This window comes from Hippoglossus hippoglossus, chromosome 13 (genome assembly GCF_009819705.1).
Source record: "Hippoglossus hippoglossus isolate fHipHip1 chromosome 13, fHipHip1.pri, whole genome shotgun sequence".
NCBI classification, from domain to species: Eukaryota; Metazoa; Chordata; class Actinopteri; order Pleuronectiformes; family Pleuronectidae; genus Hippoglossus; species Hippoglossus hippoglossus.
Genome location: NC_047163.1, coordinates 2,470,478 through 2,489,584, shown reverse-complemented (window position 1 = coordinate 2,489,584; position 19,107 = coordinate 2,470,478). Strand labels below are relative to the sequence as shown.

Genomic DNA, 19,107 nt, shown 5'->3' with positions numbered 1-19,107 from the left:
GCTCTCCACAGCAAAACCAGATCTAATTCGAATAATAAAACAATCAGCAGGAGTGATTGTTTCATAAAACAATCAGAAACCGAGTCCGCCAGGTGCTGCATCGATCACGAGACGCCCCCTAAAATCGAATTGTGTTCTTCTTTAAAAACCATTATACAATTAAAATGTGCATTTTTGACGTTGCAGCATCGAACAAAACACTGATGGCAAACTGAAGTCGAGATGTTTCCGCAGATGCTTCGTGATCTTTACGGCCGTGAGGTTCACGTGTTGATGGGAGATTTCAGCTGCCGCCACGTCCACTGTCTGAAAATGTGAAGCTGTGATTTAGGGCTAGTTTTTTTTTTGCGTACAACTGGGCCTCACTCTCTGAACCTGTTCTAGATCCAGTTAGGGCTGTGCTTTGTATAGTGTGTTTGAAGCTGTCGCTGTTATAAACAAAACTTAACTTATGGGCTGAAATTACAGAAATGATTGACCTGCAATCCTGCATGTCTCCTAAGAAATAATGTGTGACACAAAAATAAAGACTTTCAACTTTCATATTTTTGTCTTTTCTTTTTCCTCGGATATGGATTTGATGTGTCGTCCCACCGGTTTATTTGTGCCATCATTGAATTGTAGTGAAGTGTGTGTGTCCAGTGAAAATAGTATTAAAAGAGACGTATGATGCTTTTTCAACTAGTTCATTCTAAAGGTTTGTTGTTTTTATACCTCCACCAAGGAGTTCATGTTTTCGTTGCTGTATTTCTCTTTTACCAGGATTACGCAAAAACTATTGAACAGATTTTATTGAAACTTGGTGGACGGGTGATGTCTGGGACTAGAACATTTTGGAGCAGATTCGAATAAGGCGGCAGATCCAGGAATCTTTTCTAACACTTTCTTCAATGTTGGAGAGAGAGGGCGTGTTTGTGTTCTGTGTTCTATCAGCGTGAACATGAGCAGAATACGTTTGCTCTGTATGCATACGTGCGTGTTTCCCATAAAGACAACGTGAGACAGGAGCTTTGATTGTTACGTGGGGCATTGTTTAATTGTCCAGTTATATTTTACAACCAAAAAAAATTTGTTTTTCTTTTGGTGCGCATACATAGCCACGACCAGACTATGCATGGGTTGATCCCAGGATGTTACAGAGAAGATGATTAAAGTTACAGGAACTTGGCAAGAAGAAGCAGGAGAGGGGGAAAGATGAGTGAGATTAACAGAGGTAAGAAAGAAAGAAAAGAGGAGTGATGAAAAAAGTAAGAATGTAGCCAGTTGGCTTTAACCAGTAAAATAACTTTACAATATTACCGTTCATTTTTTTATAATATAAAAAAAACAAACACAGACGGTTATTCAATCCTTGGTTGTCTGTCCACTTTACTTCTGGGCGGGGATCATGCCATCGATGGACTCTCCCTTCTCCAGCTTCTTCTCCATCTCAACCATCAGCTTGACACCATCAACCACCATCTGGACCTGATCCACCTCAGAGGAGCCCAGACGGTCGGCGTTGGAGATGTCGAACACACCCCCCACGGAGGCTGTGTCCACACCACCTGGAGGGAAAAGAGGAGGACAACAGTAAGTCCCCTGTCTGCAGTGGAGGAAGAGGAGGGGGAGGAAGGATGTACTGTGACTGGTACAAACTCAAACTTTCAAAGCTTCTCTGAAAACACTAATCTGTCGTCAGCTTGGAGAATGATTGATTCCAGTACCTGTGCCGCGCTTCTGCAGACGCAGCCTGGTCAGGATCTCCTCGAACTTGGCGTGTGTGCAGAGCTTGGCAAGCTTGACGTGCACGCCACCGCGCAGGCCAGTTCCCAGGTTGGAGGGGCAGGTCAGGATGTAGCCGAGATGCTCGCTCCAGCTGAAGCCGTGGTTGTGCTTCTTGAAGATCGCCTCAATCTGCACAGCAAAGTCGAGAGAAGACGACATTTTTGGTTCAAATATATCCTCAAAATAAACCTGTCTTCTAACAGTGAAGAAAGAAAACAAATAAACTTCATGAATTTTTAACAGCTATAAAAAGTCAATATACAAATGTTCAGAGAACTGCTTCTTCTCTTATGTTCCTACTTGAATTATTCTTTCTGCATAACTGTTTATGTTGCATGGATGTTCTGTGCGTTACCTTCTTCAGGCCGACGCAGAAGCGTCTGAACACCTCCTTCATGTTGCCTCCCTTCTGCATGGAGATGACACGCAGGTGATCCTCCTCGTTCACCCAGACCAGGAAGGTCTTGTCATCGTTGTGCCTGAGGGGAAGGAAATCAGCTCAGTTTCACTTGATTTACATTCAGGACAAAATAAGAATCTGTCATTTGACTCCACACGGTTGCATGAATATAATTTACAGTTTCAGTAGAAATTGTGACAAAACGACAGTGTGAACATGTGAATCATGTGACGCACTGAGCTGCACAGACATGGATTTACAGGCTGGCCCCCCCACTGGGGTGAAGGGGCAGTGTGTGTGATTACTGTGTTTTCATGACACACTTTAACAGATGTTTGAAAAGAGACAGATGGTGGTCGTTTCTGTTTGGTTTGTACGACTGTGTGTGTACTTGTGTTTCGATTGAGCCACAGAACCTAATTTCACTGTTGATTATATCATCTTTTTAGTTTCTAAACAGGGAGAACCCCCGATGGAGTCAGACCTTCTCTCCAGTGTGTGTCTGTGTTTCTCACCAGATGCCTCTGCCGTCGGGCCAGTCACGGGCCATTCCGGCGCAGGTCAGCAGGGGGGACACGGGCTTGTCGAACAGGAAGTGATCATTGATCAGCTGATCCTGCTCAGCGTCGGTCATGCCGTTCAGGGGGTAGTACTTTCCCTTGAACTCTCCATCCAGACTGGCCAGGGCTGAAGGGGGGGGCAGAGGACAGAGTCAGTCCCTTGTAACACATGTTACGTCATAAAGACATTTGGAGTGTTAGTAAAGACATGAGATTGATGGATCAGTTTGATAATCACCCTCAATGGACAGCTTCTCAATGGCTCTGCGCTCTCCACGGCTGTTGTGGGGGGGCAGGGTGAATCCCTTGATGCTGCGGCCGGTACGCACACGGCTGGACAGCACGTAGTTGGGGTCCAGGTCATCACCTCCCTGAGAGGAGACAGAAAAACACAACAAACACATGAATATTCTCTGTTTTTTTTATCTCTTATTGACAAATTTGCTTATTTCACTCATGTGGAGACGGTCTAACTTTTGTAAAAGTTAATTATATATCGACCTTTATATGAGATAATACAAAACTAAAATATCTGAAGGAGTAAAAAGTGTTTATAAACGTGTCTGCCAGATTCTGTAGAATTTATGGGCTCAATAAATTATTGAGTAAAATATAAATATAACGTTGTAGCACTAACGTGCCCGAGCTCATGCATTTTGAAGCCTGTTGCAGTTAGTGGAGAGAGCGATCAAATGATCAAATGACGTCATTTAAAGTTGATATGATCGAACGTGTAACGTCAAAAATAGGCGACTTCCTGTTGCGTTTTTCCATAACGCTCCGCCATAACGCCTTTTTTGTGCAACTGGTATATATGAATATATATATAAAATATAAAATATAGTACGATTTTTGTGAAGATCGGTCAAAGGGAAACCTAGGGGCTGCGTTCCAGGGGGCGCTGTTGAGCCATTTTGCCACGCCCATTTCACATTACTCCAGAATACGTACATTTTCACCACTTTCTAATTTTCTGCAAAGTTTGGTAAGAAGTTGAGCATGTTAAAGCCTCAAAATCCAATTCATTTGGGTCACTATAATAAGAATAATCCTTACAATTTCAAGAGGGCCTCCCACCGTCAGTGCTCGGGCCCGAACTAAAAGAAGTTAGAAACTTGACATAAAGGTTTCCAGTAACACTTTCAATTTAGTTAGTAAACTTATTGGGCTCCTTCCTTCTTTAAGAAGCAGTGCTGATCTATAACGATACCATGATGCTCGTCTGCTCTCACCTTCAGGTGCTCGAACTCCAGGTCGGTCTTGTGCTTGTCGGTGGGCTTGTATCCACCGTGACGGTCGGAGATGATGGGGTCCAGCAGATCCTTGAAGACCTCGTAGCACTCCTCATCACCAGCAACGCAGCCCACGGTCATGATGAAGGGGTGACCTGTGGAACAAGAGGGAGCGTGAGGAAGACGCTAACATTGCTAGCAAGATTTGATTGTGTGAAAATAAGGAGACAATAAGGAGAACTTCTGATAAAAACATGATAAATAGTCTCATGTCACTTTATAATTTAGGTACAAATAGATTCTAGAGGCAAATCCACAATCCTAGCAATTAATAGTGAATACTAAAGTTAATGTGAGTCCTGAATCCTCGCTCTTTCTTACCTGGGTTGTCCACACCGGTCTGGATGACGTCATCCACGGTGAAGCCGCTGGGGGTGGACTTGCCCCTCAGCTTGTCATAGATCTCCTTGGTCAGCACCTACAGCAGGTGACACACACAAAGTGCTGGTCAGCAACTTTACAGCCACATGACTTCAAGCGCTCACAAAATTTAAGGGGTTTCAAAATCAGCAATGAAAATATTCATGGTTTCAGTGACTTATCTGACCCGAGGTTTATTTAGAATTGTTGAATTGCATTGCATAGTTGCATAGTGACATTATAATGTCTTTCTAAAAGCTACTGGCACTTGTGTCTGTATTATTTGTGCATGTGGACATGAACATGAGAGTGGGATCTGTACCTTGGACATGTGGTTGTTGTGCAGGGACAGGTCGGGGAACTCCTCGTCCTTGGAGAACTTCATCTTGTAGTCGTTATGACAGTTCTTCGCCATGGCTGCGATTCTTACTCCGTCTGAGAGGAGACAAGGAAAAGAGAAGAGCTTTTATTTTTCTGAATCTGCAGATCCAGGAGGATCTGGTGTAATCGTGTTCAGTCACTTCAATCAGAAGAATATCTAAGACCTGAAAAAGAGGGATTTTATACTTTTACTGGAGATAAAATAGATTTGGTAAATGTCTTCAAATGTCAACACAGTGATCTGATAAATACCACATGTGGTGTTCGGCATTTCACCGAGTTTTTCAAGGGCCTTGTCTATGAGTCGTCTGGTGAAGAGGAGACATCTTCTCATTCTGTCTGACCTTTCTTTCTTTCTTATGCTGAGGACAGCTGTCCTGTCTCTGACTGTCTCGTAGTCGGCCTCCTCTGCTGCAACCCCCCACCCTCCTCACAGCGTAGATTATTAATAGTGTAACTGTGCCCCCCCCCCCCCCTCCCCTCCGCTCTAAAGGGAGCTACAGATTCCAGCAGATTACAATGAATTTTTTTTTTTATTCAACCACTACTTAATCCTTTAAGATTTAAGTGAACAGAGAAAGTCTGAAGAAAGAAGCAACATATTATTGACTATTCTGACTCAAACACTATTAATTCGGGGACCTTGTGATCCTAAACTCACTAAACTACTTTCAGATGAAAGTCAAAGTGTAAATCTGGAATCCACAGAGCTGCAGCTGCAGAATCAGCTCAGGAAAAGATTTACAACTACCAGCCGTCATTCTGTATCTATTTCTGAGTCTCTCTCTGTCAGACAGAGGTCAAATCTCGTTTGCGTCAGTTGCTTGAGGTGCAGTTGGCCGATGACACCTGGTGCTCTAAAGGTCAAAGCTTTCATGCCTCACAAATGGCTCCACGAGTTCCATGACTAAATCAAGCGCTCCTGCACTATTCAAACATGCAGCTCCTGCCTGTTTCACAGCCTGACACTTTGCTACTGTTTTATCAGTGGACTACTGCGACCCACATCCAAGAGACCAGGGGTCAAGTCTTTCAAAAGGAAAAATAAATAAATAAAAGCCAAAGTTTCACTGGTAGAAGAATGATTAAAGTAGATTTTCCAGATCAGGAAAAAAATGCACAAAGCTTCAGAGAAATCCAGACCAAAAGGGAATCTGTGAGACAGATATTTGGTTCAAAACGCTTCCCCCTCTTAGAACCATTTTCTTTTCAGGGGATTTTGTCAGGAAGAAGTTTTTGTCCGTATTCATATAAAAAAAACACACTTTTCCATGGATTTATCAAAAAGGCAGATTAAAGCATCTGTTTTCTTTTTACCTGCTTAGGAGAAAAGAAAGCTGTAACAGATCCCGGGATCAGATCCTATCCACCAAATGTAAGGGTTTCCCAACTCTACCAGGTGATGAACCAGAGCATTTATACTCCAACTTCCATCCCTATTGGCTGGCTGGGCTCGGGGTACCCTGGTCTGATTGGCCACAGGGGGTCTTCTGTCCCCGGGATAGTTTCTAAAAGGCAAGAATGTACATCACACAACACTCGAGACGAGAGACCAGGCAACAGCTGCAGCTGCTCAGTCCAACCTTTCACCTTCTGCCTGCTCGTAGCTGTTTGCCTGGAGCCTGCAGCAAACACCAGTGTAGAACAGAACATGCATCCTCACACTCACATAAGTGGAAATAAAGTCCTACTAGTCTCTTGTCAATGGGCTTTTCAATGAGACTTCTGAGTGTTGTGTAAAAGATGCAATGAAAACTGTGTCCAGTGTGTTCAGTGCAGTAGAATTCAATTAAATGCAAATGTAGGATATCATTAAAGGTTTTCTCTTTAACAACAGGATTAACCCACGTTTTAAACTTTATGATGTTGTCTCTCGGGGTTTGGGAACGTGCTGTTCATCTGCACAATGTGTCCTTCATGTTTCACACGTGTGTCTCTGGTGAGTCGATGTTACAGAGTGTGTGTGTGAGTTTAAGGTGTGTGTCGCTGCTGCCTTATTCAAATCTCATGAAGCGACACACAGCGGCTGTTCAGACTCAAGACGTCTGGCAAATCCTACGATCCAGTCTCTTTTTTCACGAGTGTGTGTATCTTGTGTATCTCTGACGTTCGTCCTGATGTTGTTCAGGATGTTGTTGGTTTGTATCTAATATAAAAGTCTGGGCTCATGGAAAAAATCACCCAGAATCAGATCTGGCTCTAATTGTAAAACTGTACATGTGCCAGTGTCATTACCCCCATTGGAAATGTGAGAGACCTGCAGTAATCTATCCACAGACAGATATTAAATCACAAGCACATCATGTGACAGAGTAGAGATTGTGGGACGGAGCTCAGAGACACAGTGACGCTGGCGCTCTCACATCAGATCCAGGTTTTCCCAGAACCCAGAACAGAGAACTCAGACATCAGACATCAGCTCAGACATTTGGTGTTTTACTGATTTCATGTTGAATACCAGCTCTTGCTTTTTTCTTTTTATAATTAATGTTTATAACAAGAGATTAATTCTGATAGAAATAAAAAAATTCTTAGATTTATTTAAATCCATTATTCCCTCAAACCACCAGACAAACACTAGCGTAGAAAATAGTTAATCAGCAAACAATCAAATCAATCAAAATCTGGAAAACACCTCAAATTAACCCTAACCCAAAGATAACGTGGGTCCAAAAGTCTGGAACCACTTTCACTTTAAGACTCCGTGCTGGTTTGCAATAAACAGATTTTTGTTTGATTTAATTTATTGAAGGAACTTCAAGAACATCAAGTTTTAAAGGACAGAACTTAAAGAGAAATTATTACAATAAACACTGGTGTTTAAATCTTTTATAGGATTTCCTGTGAGGGAACTCTTTAAATATGTGCTCTGAACATTTACTGTGAGTTGAGAGTAAAATTGCGTTTTGAACATTCAAACCCTTTTGATGAAGAAAACAAATAAAGGCAGATCTCGTTTCTCCAGTTGTTTGCAGGGACATTGAATGGGACAGAACTTGTGACTTGAACAGGTGCAGCAAAATGTGAAGCTTCTCCAGAACTGAAGAAAGGACCTGAACATCGTTGGAACCTCCTCCAGTTGGTTGTTCCACTCTCGGGGCTCTGCTCTGTTGAACGAGGCCTGTTGTTACTTGAAGCTCACAGGCTGTCATTTAGAAATCTGGGATTTAAGCGCTATGCTGATGCCATTTGACTGCACCCAGAATAAAAATGTAACTGACGGACTGTTATAAACCTGCTAAATGATGGCACGACACTGTTACATTTTCCAAACAATCTATGTGCAGTAACACATGCGCTCATGCACACAGCACATGCTGACGTAACACACCCTCTACAGCTGTGTGTGCACATTTCCAACTCTTTTTATTCTTCTTTTGTGCCTGAAGGTTGCAGGTGATTGTTGTGGTCGTCTGAGTTTGTTGCTAAATCAGCACGTAGGCTCCAGCTCTGTTGCTTCGGCCTGACTGTCCACAGACATACAATTAATTTTAAGTGTTTTCTTGAACTGTTGAACTGTGAATTGGTATCATTGACTTGTAGCAGCGTAAAACAGGTGTAGAAACTGGTTTACCTATTAAAGTACCATTTTATTTCATCCTTTACCATAAACTCCCATCAATAAAACTTAAAGGTCACGCTGACTGACGTGCGATATGTGCTGTGTGCGTCGTCTGCCCATTCAGAGCAGTCAGTTCTGTAGCTTGTATGCCACTGTGGCCCAGTTCCAGTTTCCCAGTTTAGACTGTCACAGTATCCCCCTGCACTCCCCCCCCCCCCCCCCCCCCCCCCCCCCCCCCCACACCCCCCACCCCCCCAATGCTGCCACCTCAGAGCCAAATAACCTCAGAAACATGCAGCTGCCCTGCGGAAACAGGCACCAAGGACAGTTATGTAACACTGTGAATCATTTCATTTACTAATTCTAGTCTCATCAGCAGAATGAAACAAAACTAAATCAAGACTTCTACTACTTCTACTACTTTACTAATTTACTTTGGGCTTAGTGCATAATAACTGACATGATACTGAATTAGAAAGGTTTTTTAGGTGTTTGTTTTCTGCTGCCTGCGTCAGAATGTTTTGTTTTTAAAAGATGGTTCTGATCCATTCTGTGTGTGAGGAAGAAAATACATACATATGGGATTGTCAGATATTCCAGACGTTTCTAAAGCTTTGAAGGATTTGACATCATTTAAAATGTTATTTTTCTATCACATCTTCCAAGTTGCTGGTTTCTTCTGTTTGTGTTTCGGTGCTGGTTCATATCAGTGAATTCCGTCTGATTCCCAGAAAACATTTTAAGCTGTGAGGTCACTGATGTACATATATAAACACATATATACATTATTTTGTAAAGCGTGTTGGAGCTGGCATGCAGTCTCATAACAGATTGGTATTCACAGCAAAGGCCTTAGGGACCAGTTGTGGGTTACATGTATTCACACATTCACACATTCACACATGGGCGTTGCCAGGAACACCTGGCAGCCTCTGCCACTGATGCTCCTCGGAACGTTTCGATCTGAACCTTACAGCTCGGATCGGTTCTTCGTGGCTCCTGCGCAGAGAGAGCGAGGGCGTTTTGTTTCCTGAAAGTCTGAACCCAGCTTCGTGTCTTTGTTCCCTTGTTTCCATTTGATCTGGTTAGTTTTAGTTTCACGTTGTGATTTAGGGAGCGCACTAAAGAACCTTGTCTGACGTACGTCCTGTCGTCATCACCTCCCACGTGCGTCTGACATCGGTTGTCAATTCACCGATTGTATTCACTAACTCTTTTGACTAAAGTTCGACTTCTTTTGGTCGGACAAAATGTTGGTGAGTTGGTTCAGACCGTGGTCTGAGGAAACTTTCACACCTGTTATTGGTTCGACATGTGGTTTGTTCGAGTGGACTTGGCTCTTTGTCTTGTAGTTTATCATGAGATCGTCTCAATATTAGTGTTTCAAACTCAAGTGGATTCTTACAAAGACTCATGTCTCATAAGCACAATACTTCTTCTCTTCAAACAGGATTGGAGCAGCCAGGATCTGGGACAACTCCTCAGACTTGAGTAACTGTGGGAGGTCATACAGGTCCTGAAAAAAGCAGTTAGCACTTTGAAGAACCCGCAAATAGACTCAGATATTTGTAAGACGACTCTTTCCACATGTGTTCATGTTTAAGTCCGACACTTCTGATGAGAAGTGAGCAGGGCTGAATGCGGAGGAGTGACTGTGTTTGGGCCAATGAGATGAGAGGTTGTACACAACTGTCTATACTGTTGATACTGTTGATACTGTTGATCATTTGTTATCAGAGCACTGAGTCAGTACTGGGGTCTGGAGTTAAGGTTCATTACGTTGCCTTTACGTCTGAAAGGAGATATGTCTGCTTCAAACGAACAGACATATGTCACCGTCAGCTCACATATTTCCATGCATCCTTTGCGGTGGCATAGTTGCTAAGAAATACATCCACTACAGGTTGTGACGACAACATGGCGACGGGGAGGTTGTTGTGATAATGTTCCTAATGATAACAAAAGCGTCTGTTTGTTCCTCTGACCAGGAAAAGTAACATCATATAGATACTTGTGGTTTCTAACCAACTCTTAAAGTTTTCCATCAAGAAGTTTCACCACTGTTGAAATGTCCTTTGTCTTTTGGACAAATATGGACGAACTGACGGCGGCATATGAACACAAGGCTCCACTTGTTTCCATTATGTTTCTAATGTTGAGCATTAATGAGCCTTTAGAAAGAAATTAGTCTTCCAGTCGTATGTAGATCGCCGACGTCTCTTCTTCAGGCAGCTGGCTTGTTGGCTTAGCTGCTATTAACATAACACACCCAAACTGTTGGGGGTCCAATTGCATTATGGGTAATGCCAGTTTTTGACCACCGAGAAGAATCCATGGAACAAGAAAGACAAAATATTTAACAAGACAAAATGAAAATTGCAATATCTTGCTGCAGAAATAGTAATGACCAGGATTGTTAGATATTTTTTAAAATAGCAAAACTTAAAGAAAAAGAGAAGGCAGCAGTGTTTCTGCAAAGTAATGTGAGTCTTCTGTGATGAGTTTTATTGAGTTTGTGACTGTTTAACAATGAAAGGAGCAGATTTCAGAGCCAAACTTTGCACAAAAAAATTACACAACACTCACTGAAAAAAAGGTGACTGGTGAGCTTACGATGAAACATGAGTACCATGAGGGGGGGAGGAGCACGAGGGTGTCGGGGGTGATGGGGGGGGGGTTTCTATCTTTAGTGCCACCTCCTCCGATCTCCAATGCCAGTTCTGCTGATTGAATTGCATGGAGTCAGCTGTCCCCCTTCTGCCATTCCTCCGTCCATTCATATTTCAATTTTATGTTTCTCCACCAAAGCAGCAGGACGGCTGAGAGGAGGACGGAATAACAGACGGAACAATTGGGACACGACTGAATGTGGAGAGCATTCTCAATATATCTATCTGTGATCGTTGAATTTTTAGTTTTGCACATTTATATGACTGTGTGTGTGTGTGTGTGTGTGTGTGTGTGTGTGTGTGTGTGTGTGTGTGTGTGTGTGTGTGTGTGTGTGTGTGTCTGTAGATGTTGGCCATCCCTGACAACAGCTGAAAATCCTTAAATCCTGGCATCATGTGTATCTAACTATGTAAATGTGTCCATGCAGTTATGTTGACCATGCACACCTGTCCAGCCTCTCTCTTTAGTTTTTTATGTGTGCCCATACCCAGGTCTATGCACACATGCACAAACAGACACACACGCACACACACACACACCTATCCACCTGCAGCCTGTACTGTCATTCCTTCCTGCTGTCGACTGGCTGCCAGCAGCAGTGTTGTGTTCCCAGTGTGAAGTCCCACCGCCGCTCTCATCTCAGCACTGAACTCATTTTCTCTGCTTAGCAGCTTCTAATCTAACACACACTACACACACACACACACACACACTACACACACACACACACACACACACACACACACACACACACACACACACACACACACACACACACACACACACACACACACACACACACAATCTCTTCTTCTCTTCAGTTCTGCTCAGTGTCTTGTCTTTCTCAGCTCTTGTGCCAGGGCCTCATCACACCCACTTCTTATTGGAAATAGTTTCTATATGGGGGCGGTGTGCACCTCCCCCCCTCACACGAATCTGATATTCAGTGTATTGAGTGTGAATATTAAAGGGGGGGGGGGGGCGTTCTTGATAAATAATTAAGGATGTATAGTCATGATGCAGTTATGTTTGGCATTGACACGCAGGGTGAATTGACAAATTAAAGCAGAGTAGTATAATCAATCATCAACTCTGTGTGTGTGTGTGTGTGTGTGTGTGTGTGTGTGTGTGTGTGTGTGTGTGTTACGTCTTTAGGGACTTGAGGCCATACTTAATTTCTGAGCTCCTGGTTAAGGTCAGAGTTAAGATGGGAACTGTGGTTAGGTTAAGGTAAGTGTTAGGTTTGGATTTGTCAGATTAGGGATAAGGTTTTGTTTAGTCCTCCACAATGAATGGAAGTCAATACAAAGTCCTAAGTATAGCTGCGCAAACCTGTGTGTGTGTGTGTGTGTGTGTGTGTGTGTGTGTGTGTGTGTGTGTGTGTGTGTGTGTGTGTGAGACAAAGTAATGAACAAAGTATTAACATGAGTTTATGAGTTAATGAGTCAATGATACTGAGCTTAAGAACAAAGACCTAATTGTTATTATAAAGGTCAGTGAGGTTTAGGAAGAGATTTAGAAAAGATGAAGTGATTTAGAGAAGCTTAGCTTTTCATTCATGAGGTTTTATATTGAAGCAGTTTATTTCCCCTCCGCTGCTCAGTCTGGACGGTTTCAGCAATTGCTCATGTGCAAAAAACATGAAAAAAAACATGTATATAAAGCTAATAATAATTTGACTCCAACAGATGAACAAATAAAGTGATTTCTATTTTCTGCAACAAGGTCAGAGGTCAAGGGGAAAATAAACCTGCATATTTCAGTGACACTAACTGAGGAGCTGCTTGCTTTAGCATTTAACATGTCTTGTAAAATAAAAACAAAAAGTTAACCCCAAAAATTGTAAGCCAAAGTCTTTGACAGTTTTTTAATCTGTGCGTTTTATTTATTATATAATCTTTTTATTTATCAGCCATATTTAGATTATGAATAATATAATGAGGAGTAGTAATAATTCTTTGTTCAGTTTTGCAGTTTATTTTAAATTTTGTGGTTTAAGGAGAAAAGTGGCACAAAATTCTAAAAACAGATGTGTCGGCCCCACTCGAGCATGTTTGCTGCTTGCATAGATCGGTAAAGGTTGATATGTAATATAGTCTTTTTGATGGTTTTAAAGGTTGGTTGAAAAAAAACAATGATTTTAATGGGGGGGGGGGGAGTGGACACAAGTAGAACATGCAAACTATACACAGACAGAACCGATAGCTGTGGACACATAGGAATGACATGTTTCTTGATGTCTACTCTGGATTACATCCCTTATGTATTATGATGTCTTACTTGCTGAGTGTTCAGACCCCTGCTTGACTGTACTAGCTGATTGCTCTTTGTAATGTTAGTAGAGCCTTTGGTGAGCGGAGTCTGGGGCGGACGTGGCATGAGATGAGTCTGATGGTTTTGGGGCTGAACCTTTTCAGAGATTGTTGCCAAACTTGCAGGATGAGGCAGCTTTTTGTTCAGGAGGGTGTTTCGAGGACAGCGTTTGCGGACATCGGACTCTAATACGTTGTTTCCACATATCCTGAGTTCAGGTCCTTTATTGCTCCTTCGTCCGAGGAGCTCGTTGTTTAACTTATGTGGAAGGGGGAGGAGGATCCAAGAGTCCCTCTTCAATACTTTTTTCATTTTCATGACAAGCCTTGAGCTCCTTCTTATATGAGTTAGAAACGTATTGGTGAGCTACGTTTGTTGGTGTGATCGCCTCATTAAGTTTGCTTAAGGTATAATTTAAGTCAGATGTTGGTGATCTGGGCTGTGTCTGTCCTGCTGTCTGTGTCTGTCCTGCTGTCTGTGTCTGTCCTGCTGTCTGTGGTCTGTCCTGCTGTCTGTGGTCTGTCCTGCTGTCTGTGGTGACTCGTCCTTACTCGTCATCCTGGTCAGCATTCTTCTTAGGAAGGTTCTTGCAGGGTTGGGAGGCATCCCATTGGTTTCTCCCAAAGAGGCCTCTGCAGCAGCCTGTATTTGTCCATAACTTAACATTGTGGTCCAAACCTGCAGTTATTATGTGTTCACCAGTGGGATCGCTCACAGCGCTCACGATCCCTTCATGATGAGACTGCCAAGAGACCAGCAGTGGAGGTGCATAGAGTGACACACGCCACCCGTCTATATCCTCGAATGGCCCTTCGTCTGTTTGTTTATTGAACCCAAATTTCTGAATGTCCCACAGACAAATCTTCCCGGTACTGTCACCTGTCAAAAGTGTCTGTCCTTTGACATCAGGTGACATGATGATAATGGCAGCATCTTCATTGTTTACAGCATTGAACTTTCCCAACAGACCTCCCTTGCTTTTGACAGACCAGGCATAGATGTATCCATCTGCAGAGGTCAGCAACGTGGCTGTGGTACAAGTATTGTCTCGAGCCCTCAGACACGTAACAAGATGATTGACTTCCACTTCTGATTTTGCCCCTGTCAGACTTATCCCAGGGGCTGTGAGACCTTGTTGCTTCTTCTTAGCACTGAGACTCCTGATCTGGCCTTGAGATTTTCTAAATGCCAAGTGGGTTTGAGGGCTTGTACTGGTATTAAGCCAGTAGAGAGTCTCGCCACTGCTGGCATCCCAGATAACAACATTTCTATTGTTGGAGGCAGCAACCAGTGTGTTTTCATGGTTATCCATGGAGGAAATGTCACTTAAATACTGATGCTCCAAAAGTTTGCTGTCATCTCCCACCAAATCCAGGTCAAAAATGATCTTGGAGTATTTTGTTGACACAAACATCCTATTTTTTGTGCAAACAATGCCTGTCACTTGGTTTGGCAGAGTCACGGGGTGAACGGCAAGCTCCGATCCACTGTTAAAGTTCCACACTCTCACTTTCCCGTCCCATGAAATCGTGACTAGTCCCTCCTGTGTTTCGTCAAAGGACATGGCAGTGATTGCCTCATGTTTGTTCGGAGTTACATCAAACTGCATCACAGCCTTTCCTGTTAAGAAGTCCCACACTGTCACCACACCACTCTGACAAACAGAAATGACCTGTTTGTAAGTGCTGTGGTAGAGAGCGGAGCACAGCGGCATGTCGTGGGAGGTTAATGTGCTTTTATAAACATCTGTTCCTCTTCCAAGACATTTTCTTATGTCGGAGTTCGTCAGGACGAGCTCATTGTTGTGTATGTTATAACACACACTGGCCATTGAGGCTTGTTCCATCCCATGAGCATGGAAGCTTTGAATACACTGCCAGCTCTCTGTCCACACGCACACATTCATGTCCTTGGATAAACTTAGGACTATTCTGTCCTTAGCATTAAACCTAATGTAAATGATGGGTTTGACATGTTCTGCCAGTGAACGCACACAGGACAGTTTTCTGTGAGGTAACCACAGCCGCAGTAATCCATCTGAACCACCAGTCACTAGATACCCACACGAAGAGGCGTGTTCAACGCACAAGAAATACTTGTGATCTCCTCTGCTCTCAAAGAAGTTTTGTGAGAATGTGGTACTATGTGAGGTGTTGAGGGATGTGAGGACCATCGTTCTGGATGAACCACTTAAGGTGACAAACGTGTCCAGCAATGGAAAGTATTGGATCTGACTGCATGCATCATTAAAGTTGTGCACTTTAACACACACGTGATTAGAAGGGTTGTCTAACAGGTCGGAAACATGAACGCTTGGATACTCGTGCATTGAGGTTATCTTGAACAAATCTTGGCAGAAAAGGCCGTTTGTCCGTACAGCGTAGGAGATGAACAGGTACAAGAAGCCTTCTGTATCACCAAAGGAAAACACTGCTTTTGTTTCATTGGACCAGTAACTCATGGCAGTCACTATTTTGTCCACCGTTATAGAGTGACTGATTTCCAAAACCTCTGTTTCGATTTCTGAGTTACAGTCACAGTTGTAGAATAACACTTCCCTCTCAGTGGAGATGGCCAACTGCTTGAGTTCTTTGATGTAAACCATGTCCTGAACATTCATTTTCCTGTGGTTCGAGAAAGGAAGTGTTGTCTTTTTAATTTTGTGTAAAGGAATTGTTTGTGTGCAGTCAAACCTGTCAGTCCACATGTTGAGGACACCATCTGAGCTAATTGAGAGGTATTGACCTCTCGTGAAGGCCCTGTACTGTTCTGTGGAAACTTGTTTATCAGGATCGGGATTGCTCTCATCCTCGAAGGGATGGAATAACAGACGAACAATTTCTCTGAAGTGATCCACTGGTACAACTTCGAAAGGTTTAGGAAAGAGCTCTCCAAAATACAGTCTTTGATATGCTAGTTTTCTATTCACAAGAAAGTTTAGCACCTGATCACTGTCCATGGTTTCGTCAGGGTTTGTGCCAATCTGTTTGTAGAGGACCTTGATCTCATCGTCACTCAAAGAAATGTTCGTTGGCTTCAGTATTGCACAAAACTCCGTAAAATCCAGCCGCTGTTTAAGTCCATAGCAGCAAACTGTTTCCATTGCCTTTGCAATCTTTGTCATATCTGAAGCAGTCAACATTTTTCTAGCTTTGTTGGGTCACAATTCTTCAGATGTACTCAGATATTTCTAGTGCTGTACTTCAGATACTTCGTGGGTGGCAATCCGTAACCCTAACCCGTCATAGTCAATGTCAATAGTCTGTTTTGCTTTGATCTTCAATCTAGTCCTTGATCTCCCTTTAAGCCTGTGTATATGTTTCTTTGATCCAAATGTTTTCTTTATTCAAAAACAATTGAGATCCAGTTTATGGCTGTAATGCACTTTGACATTGATTGCCACCCGCCAATGAACCAATCAGAAGAAGAAGTATTTTTTCTGTATTTCTGGCATCGTGATGGATCATTTTCCAGTGCTGTGTAATGTAGCACTTCAGAGGTTTTTAAGAAGTATTGGGAAAGAAAAGAGATTTTCTTTCCCAATACTTCCCTTTGAAGTATTGGGAAAGATGTTTTTTAGCAGTGCAAAATGGAAAGTGTTTAGAAAGAGATGGATAGAATAGACTTAAATGAAGATATTGAGGAGATTGATAAAATGTTTAGTCAATTTCTGCGATTGCTTTTGCTGTTGCCATTGCTTGTTTAGTCAATTTCTAGAAGTAAAGGAAGAATGAGGAGAAAGGTGTTTCCTTGGTGGACAGGTGAGTGTGGCCAAGTAGTGAAAGAGTATAAAGAATAAAGCTCTCAGGATTCTTAAGAAGAACTATGCAGACTTTAATTAAGTATAAACAAGAGCAAGCTAGGGTTAGGGAAATAGTACGAAAAGCAAAAAGGCAAAGCTTTTAGTAATGAAATAGAGAGATCAACACCTGTGAGATGTCTGTTTGACAGAGGATAAGAAAGCACCAGTGAATAAAGAGTCTGTAATGGCAGTAAAAGGTATCTGAGATATTTTGGAAGGAGGGATTAATGATTAAATTAAATCTGATACACAAACATAAAGTAGTTATTCTTTAGATCCTGTTTGTTTTCAGTGCTGCTAAATATTACAGCTCCTCCACCAGCTTAACTAATGTGACATGAATAAGGCTGATTCCACACTGTGAGCTCTGGATCACACACACACACACACACACACACACACACACACACACACACACACACACACACACACACACACACACACACACACACACACACACACACACACACAATCTATTATTTGATATCATTTTATATACAATTTAATATATATTATTTGCTGATACACATTAGATGATTGTATCTGCTAATTCTAATTAACTGACTTTTTTTTCAGTTGATAATGTTTCTATTCATTTTTATGGTTTATTCATTAATTAGTGGATTGACCCTTAATCAATTAACGTTTCAGCCCTGAGTCAGTGTGGTAGAGTAATTATAACCTTTAAAAATAAAATGTTGTTAGTAACTAGGTCCAGTTAAAGGAGCAGGGAGGGTAGATGGATCATTTTGAAATGATAAAAGTAATGTAATAAATATTAAGTTAATATCATATGTCCTATATAGTTGTAGGTAATAACTACTATGAAGTGTCATCTCTAGACCTGTGTAGAGTGTAAACTGTGTTTCATCTCCCCTCCTGCAGCTGCTCATCTGTCCGGCAGGGGGCCGTGTCCCTGTCTGTGGTCCCAGGACAGGACATCACGGCCAGCCCGGCTGCCGCGGTGCATGATGGGAAACATGGGATCAGGTAAGCTCCTCAGCTTCGTCAAGCTAAACAGACAAAACTGGACAAAAACAGGAAACCACGAGACTGTTCCTTCAGAATAAACTGAATAAAAGCGGCAGGTTTTACATATTTAAAATTTCAGGTGATTCGCTTCTTTCTTGTTGAATTAGACATAATCAAGTCGGCCTATATAAGGCTGTTGATGTTATGGTATATTGATATATTGCTTATTGCAAACATATTCCTGCACATTTTCTTTTAAGATTAGAACTTAATTATTTTCTTACAAAATTTTCACAAATGTGTATCACAAGGGTTTTGGCAAAATGACCTGTTATAGGGAAGAAAGAATAAAAACATCCAAAACCCAGTAAAAGACAAAAAACGTACAACGTACACACAAATCCATACAAAGAAAAAAAGAAAATATATATACATTAATATTCCCACATCAAATGTTAAAGTTTACAGCTAAATAACCAGAGACCTAGAGACTATATATATATATATATATATATATATATATATATATATATATATATATCACAAGTAGATCAGTCAGTTATTTGATTTGAATTAAAGGTTATTTTATAAGTGCCTGATATATGAGTGGTACAACCAACAAAGGCTCCACAGTCCACAGTCCTTCTTCCTGCACTAAAGTGACTGAGGAGCATCTCCTTGCAACCTGACGCTTTGGATAAAACATTGTGCTGGAACATGGAGCTGAGAAAGGTCTGTACATATATACTAATGACAATAAAAAGGATTTGATGTGACTCAGGGCTCTTCATCTGTAAACGGCACAAACACTCCCTTAAAACCCCATGTCTATATACATGTGCATTTATTAATGTTCGCATGATGTTCATTGATCCCCACAATGAGCAGCACTTTGGCGACTGTGGAGAGAAAAACCTCCTCATTAACTGGAAGAAACCTGTAGAACCGGAATCACTGTGGGCAGAAAAGGGGAAAAGTGAAAAAAGTGAAGCTAATAACAAAGTAAAAAATACAATATAAACACATGA

The 19,107-nt window shown here is 42.0% G+C and overlaps 3 protein-coding genes across 3 annotated transcripts in view; 2 read left to right on the top strand and 1 right to left on the bottom strand.

Annotated features, from left to right (window-relative positions):
* LOC117773272 (spectrin beta chain, non-erythrocytic 1-like) overlaps nucleotides 1–19,107 on the top strand; it is a 750,817-nt gene that overhangs the window by 134,626 nt on the left and 597,084 nt on the right. The gene's annotated exons all lie outside the window — the stretch shown is intronic.
* The window catches only part of si:ch211-14c7.2, a 432,059-nt gene that overhangs the window by 176,088 nt on the left and 236,864 nt on the right, over nucleotides 1–19,107 (top strand). The window lies entirely within an intron of this gene.
* ckmb (creatine kinase, muscle b) lies at nucleotides 1,010–6,251 on the bottom strand. Its single transcript, XM_034605121.1, has 9 exons — nucleotides 6,078–6,251; nucleotides 4,702–4,814; nucleotides 4,341–4,437; nucleotides 3,960–4,114; nucleotides 2,966–3,098; nucleotides 2,683–2,854; nucleotides 2,123–2,246; nucleotides 1,707–1,896; nucleotides 1,010–1,547 (listed from the first exon to the last, which is right to left on the bottom strand). Exons 2-9 carry the CDS (start codon nucleotides 4,792–4,794, stop codon nucleotides 1,369–1,371), a joined length of 1,143 nt encoding a protein of 380 aa, XP_034461012.1. The 5' UTR covers nucleotides 4,795–4,814; nucleotides 6,078–6,251; the 3' UTR covers nucleotides 1,010–1,368.

What these genes read in the sequence shown, in the direction of transcription:
- ckmb (XM_034605121.1), bottom strand. Translation starts at nt 4,794, where the DNA reads ATGGCGAAGAACTGTCATAACGACTACAAGATGAAGTTCTCCAAGGAC. An exon ending in GACCGGTGTGGACAACCCAG is followed by an intron (nt 4,115 to 4,340) that starts GTAAGAAAGAGC and finishes CTTGTTCCACAG; the next exon opens with GTCACCCCTTCATCATGACC. An exon ending in TCTGCAGAAGCGCGGCACAG is followed by an intron (nt 1,548 to 1,706) that starts GTACTGGAATCA and finishes TTTTCCCTCCAG; the next exon opens with GTGGTGTGGACACAGCCTCC.